The sequence below is a fragment of the Carlito syrichta genome, unplaced genomic scaffold (assembly GCF_000164805.1).
Source record: "Carlito syrichta isolate Samal-C Ts95f unplaced genomic scaffold, Tarsius_syrichta-2.0.1 Scaffold303144, whole genome shotgun sequence".
Lineage (NCBI taxonomy): Eukaryota > Metazoa > Chordata > Mammalia > Primates > Tarsiidae > Carlito > Carlito syrichta.
The window spans coordinates 636,741-660,088 of NW_007247240.1; the positions used below are offsets into that span (position 1 = coordinate 636,741).

At 52.4% G+C, this 23,348-nt stretch overlaps 1 protein-coding gene across 1 annotated transcript in view; it reads left to right on the forward strand.

Moving 5' to 3' along the window:
• The window catches only part of LOC103260223 (beta-1-syntrophin-like), a 139,896-nt gene extending 117,230 nt beyond the window's left edge, over positions 1-22,666 (forward strand). Inside the window, exons 10-12 of the mRNA XM_021712238.1 lie at positions 8,893-9,089; positions 19,494-19,684; positions 22,538-22,666. Coding sequence (XP_021567913.1) covers positions 8,893-9,089; positions 19,494-19,684; positions 22,538-22,630 — 481 coding nt within the window. The 3' untranslated portion in view covers positions 22,631-22,666. The remainder of the gene's footprint in view (positions 1-8,892; positions 9,090-19,493; positions 19,685-22,537) is intronic.
• Positions 22,667-23,348: the final 682 nt, after the last annotated feature.

A 23,348-nucleotide genomic window follows, 5' to 3' on the forward strand; every position in this document is an offset into this window, starting at 1 on the left:
CCCAACTCAAAAAAAAAAAAAAATAGGTGTTCGCTGACCTTTGGCTTGGGCGTCAGTCTCCATGGTTTGGCTTCACCTGTGCTGGCCGGCTTCTCTCCAAGACCCGCAGATGCACCTAGGAAAAGACATCTGTAGAGCAAACAGCACCGGTCGCGCCCCCGCCCCATGGAGTCATGTGGGAGGTGAGCCCACAGCAGCCCTGGGTGGGGCCCAGCGAGGTGCCGAGATGCTGGCTGCTCCCTCTGCAGGCTCAGTGCTCTCTGCAGTGGCGGCTGGGCCAAGGCTGCTGGGTTCCGGCAGGAAGAGAGGGAATCCTTCCATGCAGCCCCCCTTCCTCCGGACGCTTTTCTAGCCGCTCACGCACGTTCATCGAGGGACCTTCCATTTGTGTCCTGTGCACTCCATGCAGCTACAGCATCGCTGCGTCCTTTGCCAGCAGGCCCAGGGCGCCTGGCCTGTCCAGGGGCATGATTCATCTTTGTATATTTCCAAAGCAGGGAGCCATCTCTTAGAAATTTATTTTTTAAATCTTTTATTGAAATCTAAGTGATAGTAATAGGCACACATCTTAAAGGTAGGGCTTAAGTTTTCTCATGGACACAGACCCGTGTCTTTTACATGTTTGTAATAGGGCGTCTACTAACTACTCATCCTGGGTGAAATTATAAGAAAGTCCTGATAATACCATTTTCAAAATAGATCAAGCCGGTACGAAACCCAAGGCTGTCCCGTGGGGCATAGGTCACGGCCAAAGCCCACTTCACGGGGGTTCCATCAGGGTCTGCAGACCTTGTCCAATATAAGGACCACATGGCTGCCCATTGCCATTCAGGTCCTCAGGGCCCAGCCTTGGCTACTCTGGCTTAGTAGGCTCTGGTGGGTCAGGAGGGTGTGCTTTTCATAAGCATCAGGCAAGAGTGATACTCAGGGCTCCACATTTAACCCTCACAACCCCGGGGAGGTTAAGGCTTTATTCCTATCTCGCAGATAAGGACACCGAGGAGCTAAGAGGTGAGTCAGTTACCCACTGGACAACTTGTAGGAAAGGGACCCAAGATCTGGTTCTTAATAGCTGTTCTGTGCCGTTTCCCATGTGCATGTCCTCATTTCCTAGCTTCAGAGGCTCCTTGAATTTGCGAGTGTGTCAGCTAAACCCTTCCTCTCCTGACAGTCAAGTTGTGCAACTCTTCCAACTAACAGCTGAGGAAAAGGCCACCCCAGGGCTCGTGAGTGAGGACAGCATCAGAGACGAGACTGAGCTTTTCCCCCGTGGCTCACCGGTGGCAGAAGCAGCCCTGGGAAATTGTGAAGCCTGCGCACTTTGGCTCCACTCCAGACTGACGGAGTCAGGAACTTGTGTGACCGTCCACCTGTGAGTCACAGGCCATCCACGCGTCTCTGGCAGGCCACAGTTTGGGAGCTGCTGACTTAGAGGCCAGCGTGTTGCTGCTGAGGCCTTGTGGCATCTCAGCCCATTGGGGCTGCTGTAGCCAAGTGCTGTAGGTGGGCAGTGTATAAAGAGCAGGATTGTACTTCTCGTGGCTCTGGAGGCTGGCAGGTCCCAGGTCAAGACGCCAGCAGAGCTGGGTCTGGTGAGGCCTTGATCTCCGCCCCACAGAAGGTGCCTGTCACTGCATCCTCACAGGCAGAAGGGCAGGAGAGGACAGACAGACACCCCAGTGTCTTCCACAGGGGCCCTGGCTCCACTCAGGGGATGAGCCCTCATCACCCAGGCACCTCCTGAAGGTCCGCCGCTCCATGCAATGGCCTGGGGAATGTTGCTTCAGCATGAGCTTTGGGAAAATGTGACATCCGGGTCATGGGCAGCGGGAGGATCTCCTCAGTGAGGGCGTGGTACTCTCCCACGGCTCTTCAGGGCATTGTGGCCTAGAGCTGTGCTGACCACGGAGGGTGTGTGCAGTCCCAGCTCCGGGCCCTCGTGGCGTGCTACTGCCTCCTTCCCAGTGTGACCTCTGTTCTCCCACTCCCCGCTCATGGTCAGCATCTCAGTGGCTGCCCACGGTCAGTCCCAAAGTCCTGGACAGGGTTTGGCATGGGCTCTATCCTGAAGTCCCTCACGGGGTCCCGCCTGGGGTCCGTCATGGGGTGATCCTGGGGTCCTTCACAGGATTTGTCACAGGGCCTGTCCCGGGGTCCATCCTGGGGTCCGTCAGGGGGTCCTCCCAGGGTCTGCCACGGGGTCTGCCAAATGCAGTTCTGGAAACCCGCTCCCTGGCTGCATATCCTGGCTGTGCCGTGTGCTGGCTTGGCGCCTCGGGCGAGTTCTGCCCCGAGTCCTCCTCTGTCTGTGGACAATGTCCGCACCTGCTAACAGACCATCAGGAGGGTCACATGAGATGGTCAGAGTGCCCAGAATAGTGCTCAACACACACTGAGTGCTGAATCCACACCATGGCCATCACTCTTGTTTTTTAACCCCTTTTCCATTTGTGGGTTTGCAGGGTGCTGGCTACATTTTTTTAAACAACTCCATTACACTGAAAATTTGTGGCCAACTAAACTTCACAGGTCACCATTACACCACTTTCTTAAAAAGGTTGTTGGAAGTCTACCCCATGAGCAAAAACTTTAAAAAGTGTGCAAACAAGTCTCAAAAAACACCTTGAAAAATGGAAAACAATTGCATTTACTGGTAAAGAAGGAAAACACTATTTTGCTCTGTCAGACGTGGCAGACCTGGGCTCACACGCCAGTCTGGCCCAGGCAGCCCTGGTTTGCCGGCTGTGTGGTCACGAGTCCATGGCTTCTCTTCCCTGGCCTCAGTTTCCTGATCTGAAAAGGAGGACCATGATGTCTACTGCAGTGTGACTCTGAAATTAACATAGGATGGATCTGTTAGTCAGCCATCACGAAATACCCCAGGCTGGCTGGCCTGAACACGGAAATTTGTTTTCTCATAATTCCAGAGACTGGAAGTCCAAGAGTAGGTGCCAGCGTGCTTGGGTTCTGGAGAGGGCTGTCTTCCTGGCTTGTGGGTGGCTCCCCTCTGGTCTGTGCATGGCCTCTTACTGAGCGTGTGAGGAGAGGGTGTGCTCCTGGTGTCCCTTCGCACGAGGACACCGATCATGTGGTGTCAGGGCCCATGTGTGACCCTCACTAGCTCTTTAGGGGCCGCATCTCCAAAGAGAGCCCCACTGGGCTGAGCGTTTCCGTGCGTGAACCTGGGGAGACACAAGCTGTGGCAGTGACACGTGTACAGCCTTCTTAGCGTGATTCCTGGCACACAGCAGGGCAGGCAACTGGAAGTCCCTTCTCTTCCTGGAGCAGAGCCAGGAGCTTTTTCGGAATGTCAGAGACAGTCTCCCCTTGCCCAAAAACCGGCTCGGACTGCAGCCAGTGGGAAACAGGTTTCTTCCGAAGGGAGTTCCTCCCTCAGACAGTGCGTGGCTGGTTTGTGTATTGGCTGGGGTTTTTCCATTTAGGCCCAGGCACCTCTAATGTGTGTTTTTCTGGAAGATAAAAATGTGATTGTGTTTCACATCAGTGGCATCGGAACTGCTCACGACATGTTCTGGGGTCACCGCCCTCAAAGAGGTGGACAAGCAGCCAGCTCCCTCTCCTGCCACAAGCCTCCATGGTGGCCGCGTGGTACGATTTACAGCGGTGCACTCAGGAGTTTACAAGCATGTTGTAATTCTAGCTCTCTCATCCCTCAGCTCTTTGTGAGTCCTTGGGAAACACTGTTTGCTTAGCCGAAGTTTATTTGATATTGCTGAGCATTAAAAAAGAAAAGGTATACTTGCCCATATGGAGTTAAAGTGTTTGGTTTTTGTCACTGTCGTCATAATTGGCGAATGAGGTGGGTCTACAGAGAGCAAGGATTGAGCTCGCAGTGTTTCTGGAATTCCAGAGGAGGCTTAACCCAGAAATTCTGCACACAGAATCCCAGCGGTGGTGGAAATTTTGGAAACACGAGCTTGTTAAGAGAGTGACACTGCTCTGAGCCCCACTGGTAACACACAGGCCCAAGAGAAGGCGCAGGTGGCCTTGGGAGCGACAGTGGCTGTACACTTTCTACTCCTAGGCCACTGGACAAGAGGTGTTTCTCTTGATGGGTAATCTTTGGTGCCAGAGGAGCCAACCCTTTCTAAGTGCTAAAAGTAGTTGCTGCCTCAGGCCAGCCTCAGAAATTTTAGGAGCTCTTTTGCCAGGGAAATTTGACTAATTGCATTTGCCAAACACTAAGTCATAATCAGCCTATGGTTTTCTGGCTGGGCCTGGGGCAGCCCCACTCTCCGGACATGTTCCGTGGGCGTTCCCCGGTGGGCAGTCCCACTCTGGGGGAAGGTGGGCGTGTTCCATGGGCGTTCCTGGGGGTCAGCCTCACTCTGAGGAATATGGGAGTGTTCTGTGGGTGTTTCCTGGGAGGCAGGAAGGTGGGTCTGCTTTCCTAGGGGTCCTGGAGGGAGAGCAAATGGGTCAGTGGTGTCTTCTGTTTCGCACAGTGACTGATGGGACCAAGAGGGTATATGTGGGTGCTCAGCATAGGACCATATACGACATACCATCGACAAGTGTTAGCAAGTGTTAAGGTCACTAAGAACAGTTGTAATTGGGCGTAAATGACTCTGCAAGTAGTGCTGCGCTCTATCAGGGACTTCTGGAGTCTTAAGTGGAAGTCATATGCTACAAGGCCCGAGCTCAGTGCAGGCCTGGCCTGTCTGGAGGAGGGAGAGTAGAGGGATGAGGCCAGAACACACAGCTCCCGCCCCAGGCTGGTCCCCCTGCGACTGTGGCACCTGTGGGCAGGAGGCCCGGGCACGGCTTCCTCTGGGGCAGGAATGTCAGTTCCACTGAAGAAACTTTGCAAAGGCTCCTGTGAGTGGCCCACATCGTGGTTGGGGCTGGTGGTAGGGGGGCTTTAAAAAGCAGCACGTGAGAGAGACGAAACGCCAGGTGTTCTAGGAGCTGATTGTGCAGGTTATTTCCCAGTGAAATGGGACTGATTTTATTCCTTCCCATAACGGAGACACTCCTGAAGATCTCTTTATACCGTGTCTTCTACACGCCCTGTGATGTGTGTTGAACTAATTAAAGCACAGGAAGGCAAGAGAATATATTAGAGTTAATTAGAAGGCTCAAAATGTACTTAAAGTCACAGCTCTAAGAGCGCTAGGTAACAAAGGCAGTTCACTTCAAAGGAGAAGCTTGCCGAACGTGGACTGTTGAGACGCCAGCCCGTGAGTAAGATGCAGGTCTTGTTCCCCTGTGGAAAAGCGCGTACAGGGACACCCGCAGGCTCCCTCAGGCTCCTTCTGTGGCCTCCTCCCCACTGTGGCCGGAGGCAGAGGTGGCCCTTTCCGGGCATGAGGGCGAGAGCACAGGTTCGGCGGTCGTGTGGACCCAGGTTCGGATCCTGGATGCTAATCCGGGAGCCCGGGCTGCTGCTTGACGTGTAGAACCAGGGCTTCCTTGGGTGTAAGGTGGCACTCACAAGATGCTTTCAAAGGGCTGCCCCAGGCTGAGGTGAGAAGTCATCAGCACGGCCCTCCACGGAGCATCTGCTCGCCTCCCTCCACGTGTCACCAGGAGTGTGGGAACGCTCACCGGCCTCGGGAAGTCCACCCAGATAGCACCACCGCAGAGCCAGGGCCGTGCCCATGCCGTTTTGCCGCTCATTCTCCTGCACTAAGTGGGACTTGGCTTGCCGCGAATGTCCCTCAGTGATAGCGACGGCTGAGACGAGGGAACCCGCCCGACGTCATTGCCACACGCGGGCGAATGAAGTCACGAAAGCAGCCGCGAGGCAACTGGTTGGCTCTTCCTGGCTGGGGGGGAGGCCTCCACCGGCAGGCCGGCCTTGCCGTAACCCGTGGCTCTCACTCCCCTCCTCGAGGGTCTCTTGACAGCCGGACTCTGGGAGGGTGGTCCTGGAGGGCAGCATCTGAGGTCGCCAGAGCCGTGAGGGGGTCTGCCCAGCCGCTCTCGCTTCTCCTTTGCGGCTCGCCTGTGGCATCTGCTGGAGGTGCCGTCACAGCAACTTAGGAGCATAAGGGTGTGATCTCACTCGGCAACCAGTCGCCCAACGTGTGATTCGACTAACATGGCCGAATCTGTATGCTGCACCTGTTTTCGTTTTAATTAAGGATATTAGTAAGAATGTTGTATAAGAACATTTTCTGTAGCATCCTCCAATACCTCCCCAGAAACTAAACTGATGCATAAGCATTTCTTGTGAGACAGGTTTTTTTGTTTTGTTGTTTCTCTCAAAGCCAGTCAAGCTAAGGGCATATCAGAGGACCCAGAGGCAAAACGCAGTGTGAGGTCCCTGAGTCTTGGACAGAGACCTGACCTAAAAGTGGTCTCGTCGTGCTGCCGACCTGAGCCTCATGGAACCTGCCACTTTGGGCATTTAAAATTTTAAGACGCAGACACGCTCTACTTGCTTTTTTTTTTTTAATCTGGCTTTGGGACCCTTTGTAAACAATTCTTTAAGTTGGATTCATGCTGGCCATGGATGTGAAATCTTACCTTGTTTGAAAGAACAGTCAACTTCTATCCCCCAGACCAGAAAAGGTAACTGACTCCCAGGACAGCCAAGTTACCACTGAACGCTGGTTGCTTTCAGATTTTAAAAAAGACACAGGCAATGGGGGTTGGGCCGTTCTCATGAAACATCCCAGGGACCTTTCAGAATCACTTTTTCAGGGCTGAAGTAATCTGGAAATCAACAGTTTGTGGATGTAAGCCCAGGCTCTCTGGATTTAGCCTGAGCTTCTGCTTTGTGTGGTTGTGGTCATGGGTGGGGGTCTGTGGCGTCGTCAGCCTCGGGCCTCTTGGGAAAGAGGACACAGTTCTCTTTGTGTTCTAGCCATCCATTTGGCCTACTGAGTGCTCGCCACATGCCCGAACTGCTCTAGGCACGAGGGATACAGCAGGGGATAATCAAGTAAAAATTCCTGCCCCGGTTAAATGTATGTTCCAGTGGCAACAACGGCTGGGATTGTATCTCCTGTGCCAAGTGCTGCTCCATGCAGTACCCGAGTATCAACTCGTTCAGCCCTTACGACGCCGCCGTGAATTGGGCACACTGACGTGGCTTGGGTACTTCTCCCTCCAGATCGCCTGTTGAAAGTGCCCCCGTGTTGTGGGGGAGGGGCGTAGGTGACTGGACCGTGGGGGCGGGGCCCTCATGAAAGAGTGGCTGCTGTTCTTGAGGCGTGAGTGAGGGGTTCTTGCTCTGTTCGTTCACGCAAGAGCTGGTGGCTTAAAAGAGCCGGGAACCTCCTCTCCCTCCCCTGCTCCCGCTCTCCCCATGAGACGCGCCTGGTTCCTCGCCTTTTGCCACTCTGGGACACCCAGTTCACCTCACAGACACAGCCCGGGGTGTGGAAGGGAACTGGAGGACCCGGAGGAAACCCCCGTGGAGGCAGGGAGAACGTGACAGTGGCTCTTGCAGGAGTGGGTCTTTTTCTCATCAGCATTGTAACGCGATACTGTTGAACAGGATGACATTATCCGAGGACTGGCTGTATGTGTTACCTAGAGAAAATCTTAAGAATAAAAAAAAAAGTGAAGTCACCCAGGAAGTTGCTTTATCCTCTGCTGGTCTGTTTCAAGCTTTTCTTTTACATAGACGCGTTCCGAGCACTTCCAGGACTTTTCCGTGGATGCATATGCACTTTCCCACGCTTGCACGTAGTATTTGCAGAACAACATCAGGGCCTGTGATACTCTATCCAGAAGACTCACACCTAGATGATACAGTGAGCCACCAAGGCATTCCCCGGGATTAAAAAGAAGCTAATAGGGGGGTCTGGCTTCTTCACCCAGGCTGGAGAGGAGGGCTGCAGGCACGGAGCGCACCTGGATCCCACAGCAGGCTCATGGCTCGAGTTCGCCTGGCAGCCTGCATGTGCTTTAGAAGGCGGGCCATCCGTCCCACAGGGCTCGCTGTGCAAGAGAAAGCAAGCTTGGGGACTTCCCTGGGGCCGTGTGGAGTCCGGAGGCAACCAGCCCTTTGCCTGAGGGGGTCTCTCTCCTCCGTGTCGGGTGGACGCCTGCCCTGCTTGAGTGAACGGCCACGTGTTGCTCTCTGTATTGAGGGACAAGGCTGAGGTGCAGACTCCCGGGGAGAGTGACGCTTCTCCGCTACCCTGGGGAGTCTGTGCCCCGTGTCGGCAGCAGTGCAGGAGCCACAGGCCTGGCCCCTGTCCGGAGGGGGCGAGGGGGTTCCTTGGCTTCACGTCTGGCCATCAGAAAGCATTTGTGCGGAAGTCACGCGCTGTCCCGAGCGCAAGTTCTACAGTCAGCATGAAATCTCATGTGGCGAAAGTCTTTCCTGGACGTCCCTTAGGCCTCCCTGAAAGTGCAGTCGTCGCGTTTCTTCCCCAGGTCACCCGCACCGCTCAGCTGAGTTCCAGGCCTGGCGGGTGCTGGGGGGGCAGGGGGAACGGTGGTGAGAAGCCCCAGGAGCACACTCGCCACAGCCTGTGCCCCAAGCCACGAGAGGCGCGAGACTCAGCTGGCCCCGACACAGAGCCACCGCTGCCTCCAGTTCGTGGAGACAAGCGTGTGTGTGCGTGGACCGCAGGAGAGAAGTCCACACGGCATCCATGCTCTCTTTCCTCACATGTGTTTGTTTCCTTTTCTTTCTGGCGAGGGAGCGTAAGTGACTCAAAGGCACGTCATTCGCCTCCTCTGCACGGTCACCCGAGGCGCTGCTCTGGGCACACTCAGCCTGGTTCTGCCGGCGGAGAGGGGATGGCCAAGGGAAGGGTGTCGTGGACCCGTTCGATTCCAGACCGGAAGAGCGGGAGCCAGCTGCTCGTCTGGAGCTGCCACGGGCTGTGTGCTGGGTGCACAAAGTGGCCTCCACCCTGACGGCTTCTCCTTCTCTCCCTCCCCCGTTCCCTCCCCTCTCCCCTCCAGGTTAGTCTACTCAGGCCCAGGAAAGGGATCCCCCCCGGCAGTCACGGATCTGTCCTTCGCCACGCGGACGGGCACCAGGCAAGGGATCGAGATGCATCTCTTCAGGGCGGAGACCAGCAGGGACCTCTCTCACTGGACAAGGGGCATCGTGCAGGGCTGCCACCACTCTGCAGAACTCGTGGCCGAAGTCACCGCCGGTGAGTGCCACGGGCCACCAGGGACAAGCGTCTGGCAGGACACGTTCCCAGCTCCACCCGGCCCCAAAGGGGCTTCCATGACTGGCCTCTTGGGGACTTAAAGTTCCAGAGATAAATTTAAGTTCTCCTACGTTAAGGTGGCATATGTCCTACTGAGGTATGCCCTACAGTTTTGATGATAAAAAGTCTTACCCCAGCTTCATTCTAGAAAAATTGGTAACTCGATAGTTGTCATTTTCCTACCTGTAACTCAGGGGGGGCTTCCTGGGGAAAGGGGCTTTGAGGCATGAATGAATGGGGTGCTAGGTCACGAACAGCAGAGATGGATCCTGAGCAAGATGTCCCCACATGCATTTGTTGGAGCTCTGTCAGGCAGCTCGCAGGATCCCTGGACGACTGGGGCGCCGGGCTGTGAAAAGAACAGGAGCCACAGCGTCTAGGTGCGGGGAGGCCTGGGACAGGTGGGCAGGGCCCCCCCGGCGCGGGTGGAGGGGCAGGGGGGACGGAAGGAGCAGTGGCCAGGCCCACATGGCGTCTCCGGAGGGACGAGTCATGGAGGTGGGGGTCTGCGCAGAGGGAAGAGCCGCCCGCACCCTCAGCGCGCTGAGCGTCTGCTCTGTGCCGGGCACGTCACGTGGCGTCTCCCGGTGTCACTTGTGTGGTGAAAGACAACCCTCGGATGAGGCCTGAAATCGGTTCATCTGGGGAAGACGAACATTTTAAAAATGAAATAAGCTGGAAAACCGGCGTAAACATTTTATTGTTCCATAGAACGTGTGATTCAGGTGCGTGTGCTGCCCACCTCATCTAATCTGTACAATGCCCTCGCCAACCTGACTGACCGGGCAGCACATCCGGAAGAAAGGTTAAGGAACCGGCTCGAGGTCACACAATTAAAAAGTGCAGAACAGACTTTAACTCTTGGTTGTGTCACTCCGAGGTCCGTTCTTGGTCAACTGTCGTTTCTACAGGGACACAGAACTTGCCACTGTTAGGCCGGGGATCCAGCAAATGCGAGTTCTGCTCAAGCTGCCGTGATAACTTTCATGCCACTCTCCCAAACATTAGATAGATAGATGAGAGAGAGAGAGAGAGAGAGAGAGAGAGAGAGAGAGACAGGCAGTAAGTGCCCTACATATGAAGCTTCAAGTTGCGAACTTCAAAGACGTGAACATGAGTTTACGTGTCCAGTCACATTAGTTCATGTGTTCAGTGTACATTGTCACGTGCATGCATCCTCTACGAGTAGCTGTGCTTTTGTGTAGTTTACAGTACTGTATAAAGTACAGGAGTACAGTATCTTTATTTCAAGCCCAGGATGTCTGGAAAAAATGTAAAAGAGGCAGTGATGTAGCTGGTACTGTCAAGAAGCACCAAATGATAACAGCAGAAACAAAAGTGAAAACACTTGGGACAGGGGAGTGGGGCAAAAAGACAGTAGGTGTTGCTCATTCTTACTGAATCATTCAACCATCGGCATGATGCTAAAGAACACGGACAAGATCACGGAGCACGTGAAGTGGGCTGTGCCGATGATGTCGACCATCATTTGGAAGAACGTGGAAAAGTGATGGAGGAGGCGGAGAGACTTCCCACACCTGAGTCAAGTCCCACTCGGCTCGTTGCTGATTCAAGAGAAAGCTAAAAGCCTTTATGAAGACCTGAAGAAGCAGCACAGCGGAGAATCAGAGGGCGCCTCTTCGAATGCCAGCCATGGCCGTTTGCGTCCGTTCAAGGCTAGAGCCAACCGTCACAAGGTAAAAGTAGGAGGCAAGGCAGCGAGTGCAGATACAGTAGCTGCCTGGGAGTTTCCTGAAATGCTTCAAGAAGTGACCAATGAAAGTGTATATTTGCCTGAGCGGGCTTTTAATGTGGATGCATGCGACAGGACTGTTCTGGGAGAGGATGCCTGACCGAAGTGACATCAGTAAGGAGGAAAAGTTGATGCCAGACTGTACAGCAGCAAAGGAGAGGCTAGCTCTGTTGTCTGGTGGCGATGCCGCCGGCGACGTGAAGCCGAAGCCTCTCTTGGTTTATCATGCGGAGAACCCAAGAGCCCTTGAAAGCAAAGCCAAGGCTCTCCTCCTGTCGTGGGGACGAGGAGCCCCAGAGCCTGGGTCTCACAGGCCACTCGCCAGGACTGGCTTTTCCGCCACTTCATCCCGAGGTGGAGGAACGTTGCCTGGAGAAGGGCGTCGCCTTCGGCATTCCTTGGCCTCTCCACAGTGCTCCGGCCGCCTCCCACTCATGGACGACCTTCACCCTGATGTCAAAGCCGTGCATCTGCCACTGAATGCTACGTTGCTCATCCAACCTATGGGCCAAGGAGTTACAGTGACTTTCAAGAAATATCATTTACAAAGAGATGCAAATTAAAACCACACTGAGATACCACCTAACTCCAGTCAGAATGGCCATCATCAATAACTCAAAAAATAACAGATGCTGGAGAGGATGCGGGGAAAAGGGAACACTTCTGCACTGTTGGTGGGAGTGTAAACTAGTACAGCCTCTGTGAAAAACAGTGTGGCGATTCCTAAAAGTTCTAAAAATCGACCTTTCATATGACCCCGCAATCCCCCTACCGGGAATGTACCCAGAAGAACTCAAATCACTCTATAAAAGAGATACCTGCAAACGTATGTTTATCACAGCATTGTTCATAACAGCAAGAACATGGGACCAACCGTGCTGCCCATCAAAAGAGGACTGGATAAAAAAATGTACATATACACAGTGGAATATTGCATAGCCATAAAGTAGAACAAAATCATGAACTTCACAGCAAACTGGATGGAATTAGAGTCTATAACACTGAGTGACCTCTCACAGAAACAAAGATCTGAGTATCACATGTTCTCACTCATAAGTGGATCTTGAATAACTACCGTAGTACTAGAAGGAAAGGATGGACAGTGGCGGAAAACTATGGAGGGGAAGGGAGGTGGGATTAACAATAGTCAATAACTGTCTGGGGACGGGGGGGCACACCTCATCAACAAGGGTACCTGCACAGTGAATATTTGTATACCTAACCCTTAACTGTACCCCACAATTTTACAATAAAAAAATATTTTAAAAAAAGAAATATCATTTACATCACACTTTTCATCAGGCAGTAAAGGTGAGTGATGAATAAGGAATAAGCTGGGACAATTTTGGAAGGACTGTAACACCCACAAGGCCACAAAAAACAGTGACTTTGGCTGAGGTTAGAGCTGTCACCATGAATGGGGTTCGGAAGCAGCTTTGCCTGCCTGCAGTTTGTTCACAGTTTCCACGGGTCTGAGAAGGTGGGCGAGGAGTCCAAGGTGGTCTTCAGCCACTCAGTGACCCTCAGCAAGAAACTGGAGCTGCAAGAGGATGGCTCTACAGAACTCCTTGCCGTGTGATGTGAGGAGCTCACTAATGAAGACCCGATGGGCGGGTGGCCCAGAGAAGGACGAAGAGAGACAAGAAGAAGAAGTAATGAAGAGCCGAAGAGATTCTCGATGCAGGGAACGGCAAGGGGGTGCTCTTTTTTTTTTTGGAGTCTCACTCGGTCGCCCAGACTGGAGTGCAGCGGCCGCTCCCGGCCACCGCAGCCTCGACCTGCTGGGCTCCAGCGATGCTTCCGCCTCAGCCTTCCAAGTAGCTGGAACTACAGGCACACTCTACCACACCCAGCTAATTTTTTGATTTATTGTAGAGATGAGGTCTCGCTGCCCAGGCGGGTCTCGAGCCTGCAGGCTTGGGCAGTCCACTCAGCTCAGCCTCCCAAAGGCGCGGGATTACAGGCTGAGCCACCGAGCCCGGCTGGGGGTGCTCTTTATTCGAGGAGTCACGGTCAGCTTCCGAGGCACAGGACCCGAATGCAGAACCGCATGTGAAGGTTGCAGCAGCCATTCCGAATGCAGTCCAGTGCTCGCGCGTCATCTATGATGAGAAAAAGAGCTGCTCTCCAGACATCACCGAACCGCGTTCAAGAGGGCAGGTAGAATCGAATCCCGCCAGGAACCAGAGCCTGAGCTGTCAGCATCAGGCGTGAGTGAAACGGCGGCTGGCCCTCCGTCCCCTGCTGCCGACGATCCTTCAGCTCTGCCATCTCCCACCTCCCCTCCCTCCTCCAGACAGTCACTCTCTGGCCTGTTCGCTCGATGCCAGCTCCTGGGTGCCAGCGGTTGTCCTGTACTGTACTACTGTGCTCTTCAGGATACTGCAATGCAACATTCAAATGTTTTTCTTTATTTTTTGTGTCTGTTTTGTATGTGTTATTCCTGTGAAAAGTGTGATAAACCTTTCACAGTACGGTCCTGTATAACCGATTGTGTGAGTTGGGTACCTAGGCTAACTTTGGACTTACAAACAAATTGGAACTTATGAACACACTCCCAGCACAGCATTCGGTCATATGTAGGAAACTTACTATAATGATAGTTAAAGACAGATGATAAATAGGTATCAAAACAAACTTATATAAACATAGATGCTTTAACATGTTTGACTGGACAAAGGTAAGATAAGAGGCTGGAAAAGCAATGTGGACGCTAAGGTAATGTTAATAACGACACGCATGCCTTAAAATGTTGTGTGTTGCCTGGTAGACTCTGCTTAACCCAGTGCTTTCCTTCAGTCAGTGCAGCCTACAGCTCAGTGTCTGTAGTGCTATTGTTGCTAAACGTAGCCCTAAGGCAGGTTGGTTCTGGTTCTGAGATCCGAGGCCTACCTCTCCCAGTCTCAAGGACACCAAAAGGGCCTTACATGGCCTGGTAGCTAGTGCCACGACCACAGTCTTCCAGTAAGTCTGACCCCGAGCTTTTAGGGTTGCTTCTGAGAACGTCTGCTGTGTGTCATCTTCCATCATGCTGTTTTCATGCTTTCTTGCCTGTTCCTTCACTTCTCTCTGTCTCTGAGAAGCAGGACCAGACTACCGTCTGGTGGGCGGCTGGTAGGACAGACAGGCCTGGATTCAAGTCCAGTTCTACTTCTTCCTTGATCACTTACTGAATTTCTTAGCTTCTTTTCATTGTCATTATTTTTTATTTGAAAGATGTGGGGTACAAGTCAGGGTCAGGTATAAAATGGTCATTGTGTAGGTCAAGTTTGGGCCTCGCTTTGGTCCCCACTTCACCTGGTTTAAGATCGGGTACCCTTGTTGATGAGGTGTGCCCCGCCCTCCGCAGCAGTTTCCCACTACTGCCAATCCCGTTCTTAGAGTATTATGATCATTGTTCAGGGTCTGATTAGCAATGAGAACATGTGGGACTCAGTTCTTTGTTTCTGTGATGGGTCACTCATATTATAGACTCTAAGACCATCCAAGTTGCTGCGAAGTTCATAATTTAGTCCTTCTTTATGGCTGCATAATATTCCATCATGTATATGTACCACATTTTTAAATTCAGTCCTCTTTTGGATTTAACACAATACCCGTTCAATTACCGATGTCTTACCTTGGCATCTTCCTAAGCAGAGATATGAAAGACCTTTACAATGAAAACTACAAAACACTGCTCAAAGAAATGAAAGATGACACAAACAAGTGGAAAAATATTCCATGCTCATGGATTGGAAGAATCAACATTGTTAAGATGTCCATTTTACCTAAGGCAATCTACAGGTTTAATGCAATACCCATCAAATTACCACTAACATTCTTCTCAAACCTAAAAACAACAATACAGGAATTCATATGGAAATATGAATGGCTAAGAATAGCCAAAACAATCCTCAGCAAAAGGCACAAAGTAGGAGGTATCACACTCCCAGACTTTAAACTTTATTGTAAAGCTACAATAATCAAAGCGCCTGGTATTCGTACAAGAATAAGCATAGAGACCAATGGAACAGAATTGAGATTCCAGAAGCAAAACCTCAATTTCTCAACCAACTCATCTTTGACAAAACCTCCACCACCAACCACTGGGGAAAGGAGAACCTATTCGGTAAATGGTGCTGGGAAAACTGGCTGACCACATGCACACCTCATCAACAAGGGTACCCGATCTTAAACCAGGTGAAGTGGGGACCAAAGCGAGGCCCAAACTTGACCTACACAATGACCATTTTATACCTGACCCTGACTTGTACCCCACATCTTTCAAATAAAAAATAATGATAATGAAAAGAAGCTAAGAAATTCAGTAAGTGATCAAGGAAGAAGTAGAACTGGACTTGAATCCTGGCCTGTCTGTCCCATCAGCCGCCCACCAGACGGTAGTCTTGTCCTGCTTCTCAGAGACAGGACCCCTACCTATCCCCATACACAAAAATCAACTCTAAATGGATCACAGACCTAAATGTAAAATCTCAAACTATAAGAATCGTAGAAAATGCAGGAGACACCCTTATGGAAATTGGAACTGGCAGCCAATTCCTGATCAAAACCCCAAGTGCCCCTGCCATAAGAGATAAGATAGACAAGTGGGACCTTATCAAACTGACAAGCTGCTGCAAAACCAAAGAAACTATCAAGAGAGTAGGGAGCCCACAGACTGGGAAAAAATATTTGCCAACTCTATGTCTGACAAAGGCCTAACATCTAGGATCTACAAGGAACTCAAACGTGCCGGAAAGAAAAAAACAAACAGCCCCATGACAAAGGGGGCAAAAGATAGGAGTGGACGGTTCCCCAAAGAAGACACACGAGCAAACAACAGATACTTGAAAAAATGCTCAGCCTCACTAGTCATCAAAGAAATGCAGATTGGAATGGAGACACCTCCTAACTCCAGTCAGGATGGCCATCGTCAGTAACTCGAAAAACAGCAGATGCTGGAGAGGGTGTGGCAAAAAGGGAACAGTGCTGCACTGCTGGTGGGAGTGTCAACTAGTGCGGCCTCGGTGGAAAACAGTGTGTTGATTTCTAAAAGTTCTAAAAATCGACCTTCCATACGACCCCGCAATCCCCTTACTGGGAATATGCCCGGAGGAACTCAATCACTCTTTGAAAAAGATATCTGCACATACATGTTTGATGCAGCATTATTCACAATAGCAAAAACAAGGAACCAACTGTGCTGCCCATTGAAAGAGGACTGAATAAAAAAAATGTAATTGGGTACATATACGCGATGGAATATTACGCAGCCATAAAGAAGGACAAAATTATGAACTTTGCAGCAACTTGGATGGACCTAGAGCCTATAATACTCTGCGATCTTTCACAGAAACAAAGTACCAAGTACACATGTTCTCACTCCTAAGTGGACCTTGAACAAGTATCGCAGTACTGTCAGAAAAGGACTGACAGTAGCGGGAAACTGCAGGGGTGTTGGGGGGCGGGGAGATGGGATTGGCAGTAATGGGAAACTGCCTGGGGAAGAGGGCGCCCAGCTCATTAACAAGGGCACCTGCACAATGAACATCTGCATACCGAACCCTGAACTGCACCCCACAGTTTTAACATAAAAGACTTAAAGGTGAAAAAAATGACCAATTTCTGAGCTTCTGCACTGTAAAACGGGAAATAACAGTACCTACCTCACAGGTGTGATAGGAGTCACAGTCCCTGGTCCCCACCCCGGGGCTGTTGCCAGTAGGTACCGTTGTTAGCTGTTCCTGTGATCACTCGCCAGACGCGTGGGGCTTGTGCTCATCACATGTGGTGGTTTACATCAGTTGAAGTGTCCCAGCTCCTTGTTGCCATCTCCAGTGCGCAGGTGCCACGTGTGCCCGGTGGCTGCAGCGTCGAGGCCTCTTCTGTCACGCTTTTTTCATGCTTTCCTGCCTGTTTCTTCAGTGCCCCCAGATCAGGTCAAGGGCATTTCCCCGCAGCGAAGTTGGCCGTCCTAGGGCTGAGGGACTTACCACAGGACGTCTTAGGAGTGTACATCCAAAATTTAGCTGCTGAAAACAGTGACCACAACGTGTTTTCAAAAGCCTCGAAGTGCTGACCCTGCCCCCGTGACAGGGACCGCTTCAGCAGCTCCAGGCAGAGCCTGAGTGCGAGTCTCTCCTGGATTCCAGGACCGGTGGGCTCAGGACAGAGAGCCTCTGGAGCCATCAGCACTGGGTTCAACTCCTCAGGCTGTCATCTCCTAAGGACACAGCACGTTCACTGTGGAGGCAACTTCCAGGATCTCTTAAGGACTGTGGCGTGTTCACAGTGGGGGTAGCACCAGGTGCGACTTCCGGGGACTCCTAAGGATGTGACACGTACACTATGGGAGGTTTCTCCTCATCTCCTCTGCGCACCCAGGCACAAAGTCATATGTTCCGTAAAATTTCTGCCACAGCTGATCTGAGATACTCAGTGCCTTTTGTAATTATCCTGACTCTAATAGGCATCCTCAAGTGCCTCCCATCATTTTGGGAGTGCCCCTGAAATTTTATTTTTGATGCCTTCTCTGGACGGCAAGAAAAACTGGAGTTTGCGGCTTGAGAGGTGGAAGTAGCCCAAGCCACCTGAACACTCAATTTAATAAACTTGTATGTGTATCACCAGAGACGTTCAGACTCCACGCAACAATTCTGGAAGTGTTCTGGGAAGGAATGAAGATGCCCACGGTATTTGGCTTGGTCACTTTGTGCACAGTGTATCAAACCTCCTTTCTCAATGGGCTGACCTCTACTCAACAGGAGATCGGGGAGGCTGCCGACAGACCAGCCGAAGAAGAACAGCCAAGCGTTGTGAGCTGAGCCAGCCAGGTGGGGGGCAGGAATTACGGAAATGGCCAGAGGTGCAACCCAGCTACACGTTGAACGTGGCTGCAGCTGGGAGAGGAGGTTGGGTTTCCGTCAGAGCTTCAATTAACCCGAGAATGTGTTCAGTTTAGCCAGCAGAGATTGAGGACATCTTCAGATAACTACAGAAGCCATAAACACTACCTGAGGCCAACTGGGATGAGAAGGAACCACGACCAGCTCATTCTGGTGGGAGAGCCCTGGAGTGTAAACGTGGAGGAAAACCACCTTCAGAGCCCATTCACCCCGTGCTCTGCAGAGGTGGGATAAAAGTCTCGAAGAGGAGGAGCCAGCCCCAGGGGTGCCTGCAGTCCCAGCGACCCAGGAGGCCGAGGCCAGAGGATGGCTTGAGCTCAAGGCCAGCCTGGCCACACAGTGCGATCCCCACCTCTCCAGAAAGCAAAAGAGGAGTCAAGACGGGTGCCAGCTACCACCCTGCCGTGTCCTTGGTCCTCCTTGACTGGGCGGGGTGGCCTCACAGGCCTTCAGAGGCTGCCGCAGTCACGAGTTGAAAGACGTCTGCGGGGAGTTTCTCCCCCAAACCTGGAGGTCTCCTCGCCCCCTGAGAGACTGGGCTGCCCTCTGCGTCCCAAGTGCGGGAGAGAGACAGGACAGGGGACGAAAGCCAGTCTCGAGAGCCAAGCCGTTGGAGCAGCTTTGCTTTCTTCACCTAGGATGTTGGACCCAGCTGCTGCTTTGGAAGTGTGCGGTCTGTGAAGCTGAGCGGGCTCGCGGAGCTGTAGCAAGAGCGAGTTCTCAACCCGAACCCCACGTGCCCAAGCTATCAACCCAGCCCCACAGAGACGGTTTCCCCGCAGACCTTTTAGATGTAGATCGAAAACGGAGCCAGTACACTCACGGGGTCTGTTAAGTGTGGTGTTTTCTGAGGCCCAAAATTCAACCTGAGACTTGTTCACCTTTGCCAGAGCCCTTTGATCAAGAACTTTAAACATTCCCCATTTTCCTGTAGGACCCTGGAGCGGCGGCATCCCCTGCCCAGCCTGGGGGGAAACTGCTCCTGCCCTGCCCAGGCGTTTGCTTTGTTCCTTCGGATGGAGGGCATCATGTGGACATCACTGTGAGGCTCCTGGGGGTGGTTTTGGTGGAGGGGCCGTGTCTGGGATCCGCCAGCGGCCATTGCTTTTCCAGAATCCAAGGTCATCAGAGACTAAGAGGACACCCTTCCAGTTTCCCAAGAGTTTTGTTAGCCCCTTCTTAAAATTAAAAATAGATGAGTTGCAGACGAGTCCCTCCCGACTTCTTGTGCGCATTGCCTGTGCTAACTTTGTGACCACAGTGAGGCAGCTGGCGGCAGACACACAATGTGTGTGTGCACACACACCTGTGATGAACAATGGGGATTTAGAGGTAGTTTTACTCAGTCACATCAGATGTGTGTTCTGGCCCAAGGCAGGGCCCACTGGCCACAGGTGGGTGCACCCGTGCCCTTGGCTGTCCCACGACCAGACAAGGCCGAGAGCCTGGGTGGGCCAGCAGGTCCCAGCGGAAGGAATTTCTTCCTGTTTTATTTCCTGTAGTTCTGTGGGGCTAGTTAAATCACAGTGTCAAAACCAATCTAAGGAGAATATTTTCATGAACAAGTACTACTTTTTTTTTTTTTTACTTTAGTAGGAAATGTGTGGCTGGTCCCGTGGGCTCAAGGAGACATTGAGTGTTAAGTGACGGAAAATGGGCTGATTTCCAGGGTTCATATTTTCCCTCTCTCTCTTTCTCTCTCAGCTTGCACCTACAAAAATCAGGAGTGCTGTCTGACCGTCCACTATGAGAACGGATTTTCTATTACCACTAAACCGCAGGAGGGGACCCTTCCTAAGACAATCATGCAGGCTCCTTATGAAAAGCTCAAAATGTCTTCGGATGATGGAATCAGGATGCTGTACTTAGACTTTGGAGGCAAAGATGGCGAAATTGTAAGTGCTTTTCTTTAGACAGTGTGGTTTTGTGTATTTCCTGTGCAACATAATGCTGCCTGCATATATTCAGCATGTGATTTTTTTTTTTGAGTTGGAGTCTCACTCCATCGTTCAAGCTGGAGTGCAATATCACGTTCACAGCCACCCCAGCGTCGACCTGTTGGGCTCAGGCACTCCTTCCACCTCAGCCTTCCATGTAGCCGCAACTACAGGCGCTTGCTACGACGCCCGGCTAATTTTTTGATTTAGTGTAGAGATGAGGTCTCACCAAATTGCCCAGGCTGTCCTCGAACCCATGGGCTCAGGCAAGCCCGTCACCTCAGCCTCTCAAAGTGCTGAGGTTACAGGCTGAGTCACCATGCCTGGCCAGCATGTGACTCTTAGCAGACTGTTTCAGGCCCGTGTTTTACATGATCCTTAAAAAACAGTGATTGGATTCAATTATCTCAAAATTCTTTCCTTTAATCTCATTTTCTGTGAAATGACGACATAAATATTTGAACCAAAGAACAATCCTTTGCAAAGTTCGCGTTAAATTCTTATCACCTAAGGTCTCACCAGCTTTGAAAACATGCCAAGCATCTCAAAAAAGCCTCAAGTATCTAATATAACCACGGTGTGGAGCGAGGTTTGGGGACGACAGGGAGCAAAGGCCGGGCGTGCTCGTGAGGGCAGAGCAGGGGCAGCGGGAAACGGGGAGGAGCCGGGTGACTCCACAGTGAGAGGGCCGGACAGGACACGGATGCTCGGGGCGCGTGTCGCCGCACAGCCACACAGCCGGCAAATGCGTCAGTGAAGTCACGCTTACACTCATCTCAAGGCCGGTATCCAGTGTCTGAATTCCTGCTTTCTAGTGAGCTCTGCACCCGCCTGCCACAGGGAGGGCGTCTCTCACGCCCCTTGCCCGGAGGCTGAGGTCCCACCGTCGTCGCTCTCCAGCAAGTGTCCTTGTGGGGTCTTGGGAAGACACCGCATCCTATTGGTGCTGTCGTGTGCAGGACATCATGTGTAGTAACAGTCTCTGTGTAGGTCCGCCCTAGCCGCAAGGGTAGCCAACAAGTGCTTGCTGACTTTCAGGAAGGCACTTGCCCCGGCACAGGCATGGTGCTCCGCGTGCCCTGGACGCCGCCATACGCCTGGCCCCGTGGGCTCCAGAGCTCTTGCCATGAGAGGCACAGGCATTGGGACGCAGGCCAGCCTGTGAGCGGAGCCTAGCCTGCACTCACCTTCTGAAAACGATTTCCAGCCAGCCATTGTCCTGACTTCTGAAACGGAGCTGCAGAACTGTACTGAACTTGGGTTTGTTTATTTGTATGTTTCAGCCAGTAAATCCATCCCTGAGGCACCCATTTCACTAAGAACCCTTCCCGTTTGGTGGCTGCTCTGTCAATCACCCGATGGTGTCCTTTTTCCTAAGGGTAACTATGCTCTAGCAAAGCGGGAAGAACAAGAATCGGTCTCCTGCTTTGTCCTTGGCTCAGAAATTCAAGGCTACTTTTGCCTCTGAGGAAAATCACTTATGTTGAAACTTCCGCCTTTTCTGCCTGTAATTACAGCCTGAGTTGGAAGATTTAGGAAGGACTGATATTTTGCCGCCAGTACGTCCAGCTGAGAAGCTCAAATTCAGACACAGCCCTGCCCTTCCCAGGGTCTGGCTAAGCACCCAGGAGGGGGCAGCCGGCCTTCCCAGTGGGGGAGGACAGAGAAGCATGGCAGGAAATGAAACAGACCCAGGCTCAAAGTCTGCAACCAGGCTACCAACTGTCTTGGGAAAACCTTTTCTTTCTGTCCATTCTCGTCTCACCATCCATGAGGTGCCAGGACTGACGTGGGTGATCCTTACTTAAGGCTTCTTCTGTGACCTGCCTTCCATGTTGATGGCGCGGAATGTGGTGGCTAAGGCCTGGCTCTGGCGTCACACTTGTGTCTGAGCCCACCCTTCTCTTTACTCTTGCTCCGAGAGCTATGATTTCAGAAAGTCTTACAGCTTCTCCGGTCCCAGTTTCCCCACACTAATCGTAACTAATCGTGGAGCTAATCGTAACAGCTGTCATCACAAGCGGGGATCTGGTGTGTGGTCCGTGCTGACACACACTCACTTTGGGAGCCGTCATTCACGCAGGTCAGTCATACCCCCAACAAGGTCGTCATCGGAACAAAACCGGGGACATGGAGAAGCATCGAGAACTGCCCCTTTCCTAAGGGAGGCCGGGTGGTGGAGTCACTTCTGGCGGTGACTGTGCGTCTTGCAGGTGTGGGCTCTGTAGGACGCTTGAGAAGAGCGAGACTAGCAGGTGCTCTCCCCGAGAGATGGCGCGCATGCTTAGGGCGGCTCGGGAGTGGAGGGCGTTGTGAGCACAGCCGCCGAGCACGGGTTCTGTGCTCGCCAGTCTGTAAGGAAGGTTCACCCATGGCATTTCCTCCCAGATGCCGGCCCGAGAAGAATTTTAAGTGACTTGTCCCAGATCATCCACCTAAGGAGTGTCAGGACCAGGACTCAACCGAATCTTCAGATGTGGAGCGTCGTCCTGCGTCATGCTGTACCCAACCCAACACACAACCGCTGGCACAAAAACCAGATCGCGCAGACAGCCAAGAGGGCAGCCTCAGCGTTTAGGGCACTGGCTTAGCTAAGTTCCACAGAGCCCGTCTTGGAAGAAAGGTGGCAGGATGTGAGGAATGAGTTCGGAGAGCGGCTCCTGCCTCTCCCCGAGGGCAGCGATTTCCAGGTGCGGCTGCTCCAGTTAACACTTAAAAGCAGGACAAGAGGCGGACGTGTGTGATGGGGAAATCACGGTTCTGCATCAAGCATCCATTTAAAATCTCTCTCTCTCTCTTTTTATATTTCAGCAGCTGGATCTTCATTCCTGCCCCAAGCCTATCGTTTTCACCATCCATTCCTTCCTGTCAGCCAAGATTGCCAGACTGGGCCTGGTGGCCTGAAGGAGGCGACTGGCCTGGGAGCAACAGGAGGGCTGCCGGCAGCATCCACAGAGAGCACGCGTGGCACCAGCTTGAGCCCACAGGGGTCACTCGCACCTGCCCCAGACGGCCGGTTTCCGCAGCTGCAAGGGTCCCCTGAGCACGCGCCAGGAGGGGCATCCGAGCAAAGCCTTCGAGAACCCTGCGGGTGAGGGCGAGGGTGGCTGGAAGCACAGCGGCTAAGGAGCGGCAGCAGGAACGGCCATCGGAGCGGCAGGTGCAGCCTCAGCCCCGCCAGCTTCTAGGTCGCCGGCTCCCGGGTCAGCAGGGTCTGGAGAGCTGAGAAAAGATTTTCACCTCCCTTCCCCGGTCCTGGACCCCCGTGGCCCCAATCCCTTGTTCTGTTGCGACTTATTTCCTAATTCTGGTTGAGCTGAATTTCACTGGTGTGGAAAGAAAAATCTTCATCTACTTGTAATGAGTTATTTTTCAGTAGGGTAGCGTGATTCAGAAGTGTTCTCATTAGCATATGCTGAGCAGGAATTAAAGATACTGATCTGAGGGGCAAGCTAGTGGACCCTGAGCCAAAGGAGGCTCTTGATGCTGAAACTGATCAGCTCTGCTGAGGGGTCGTGCACGCAAAAGACGCGTAGGTCTGGGCCCACACTCACGCCAGGGTCTGCTGTCTTATAGCCAAGACTGAGAGCTACATTTATAGACAGCAGATTTATGGGTATTT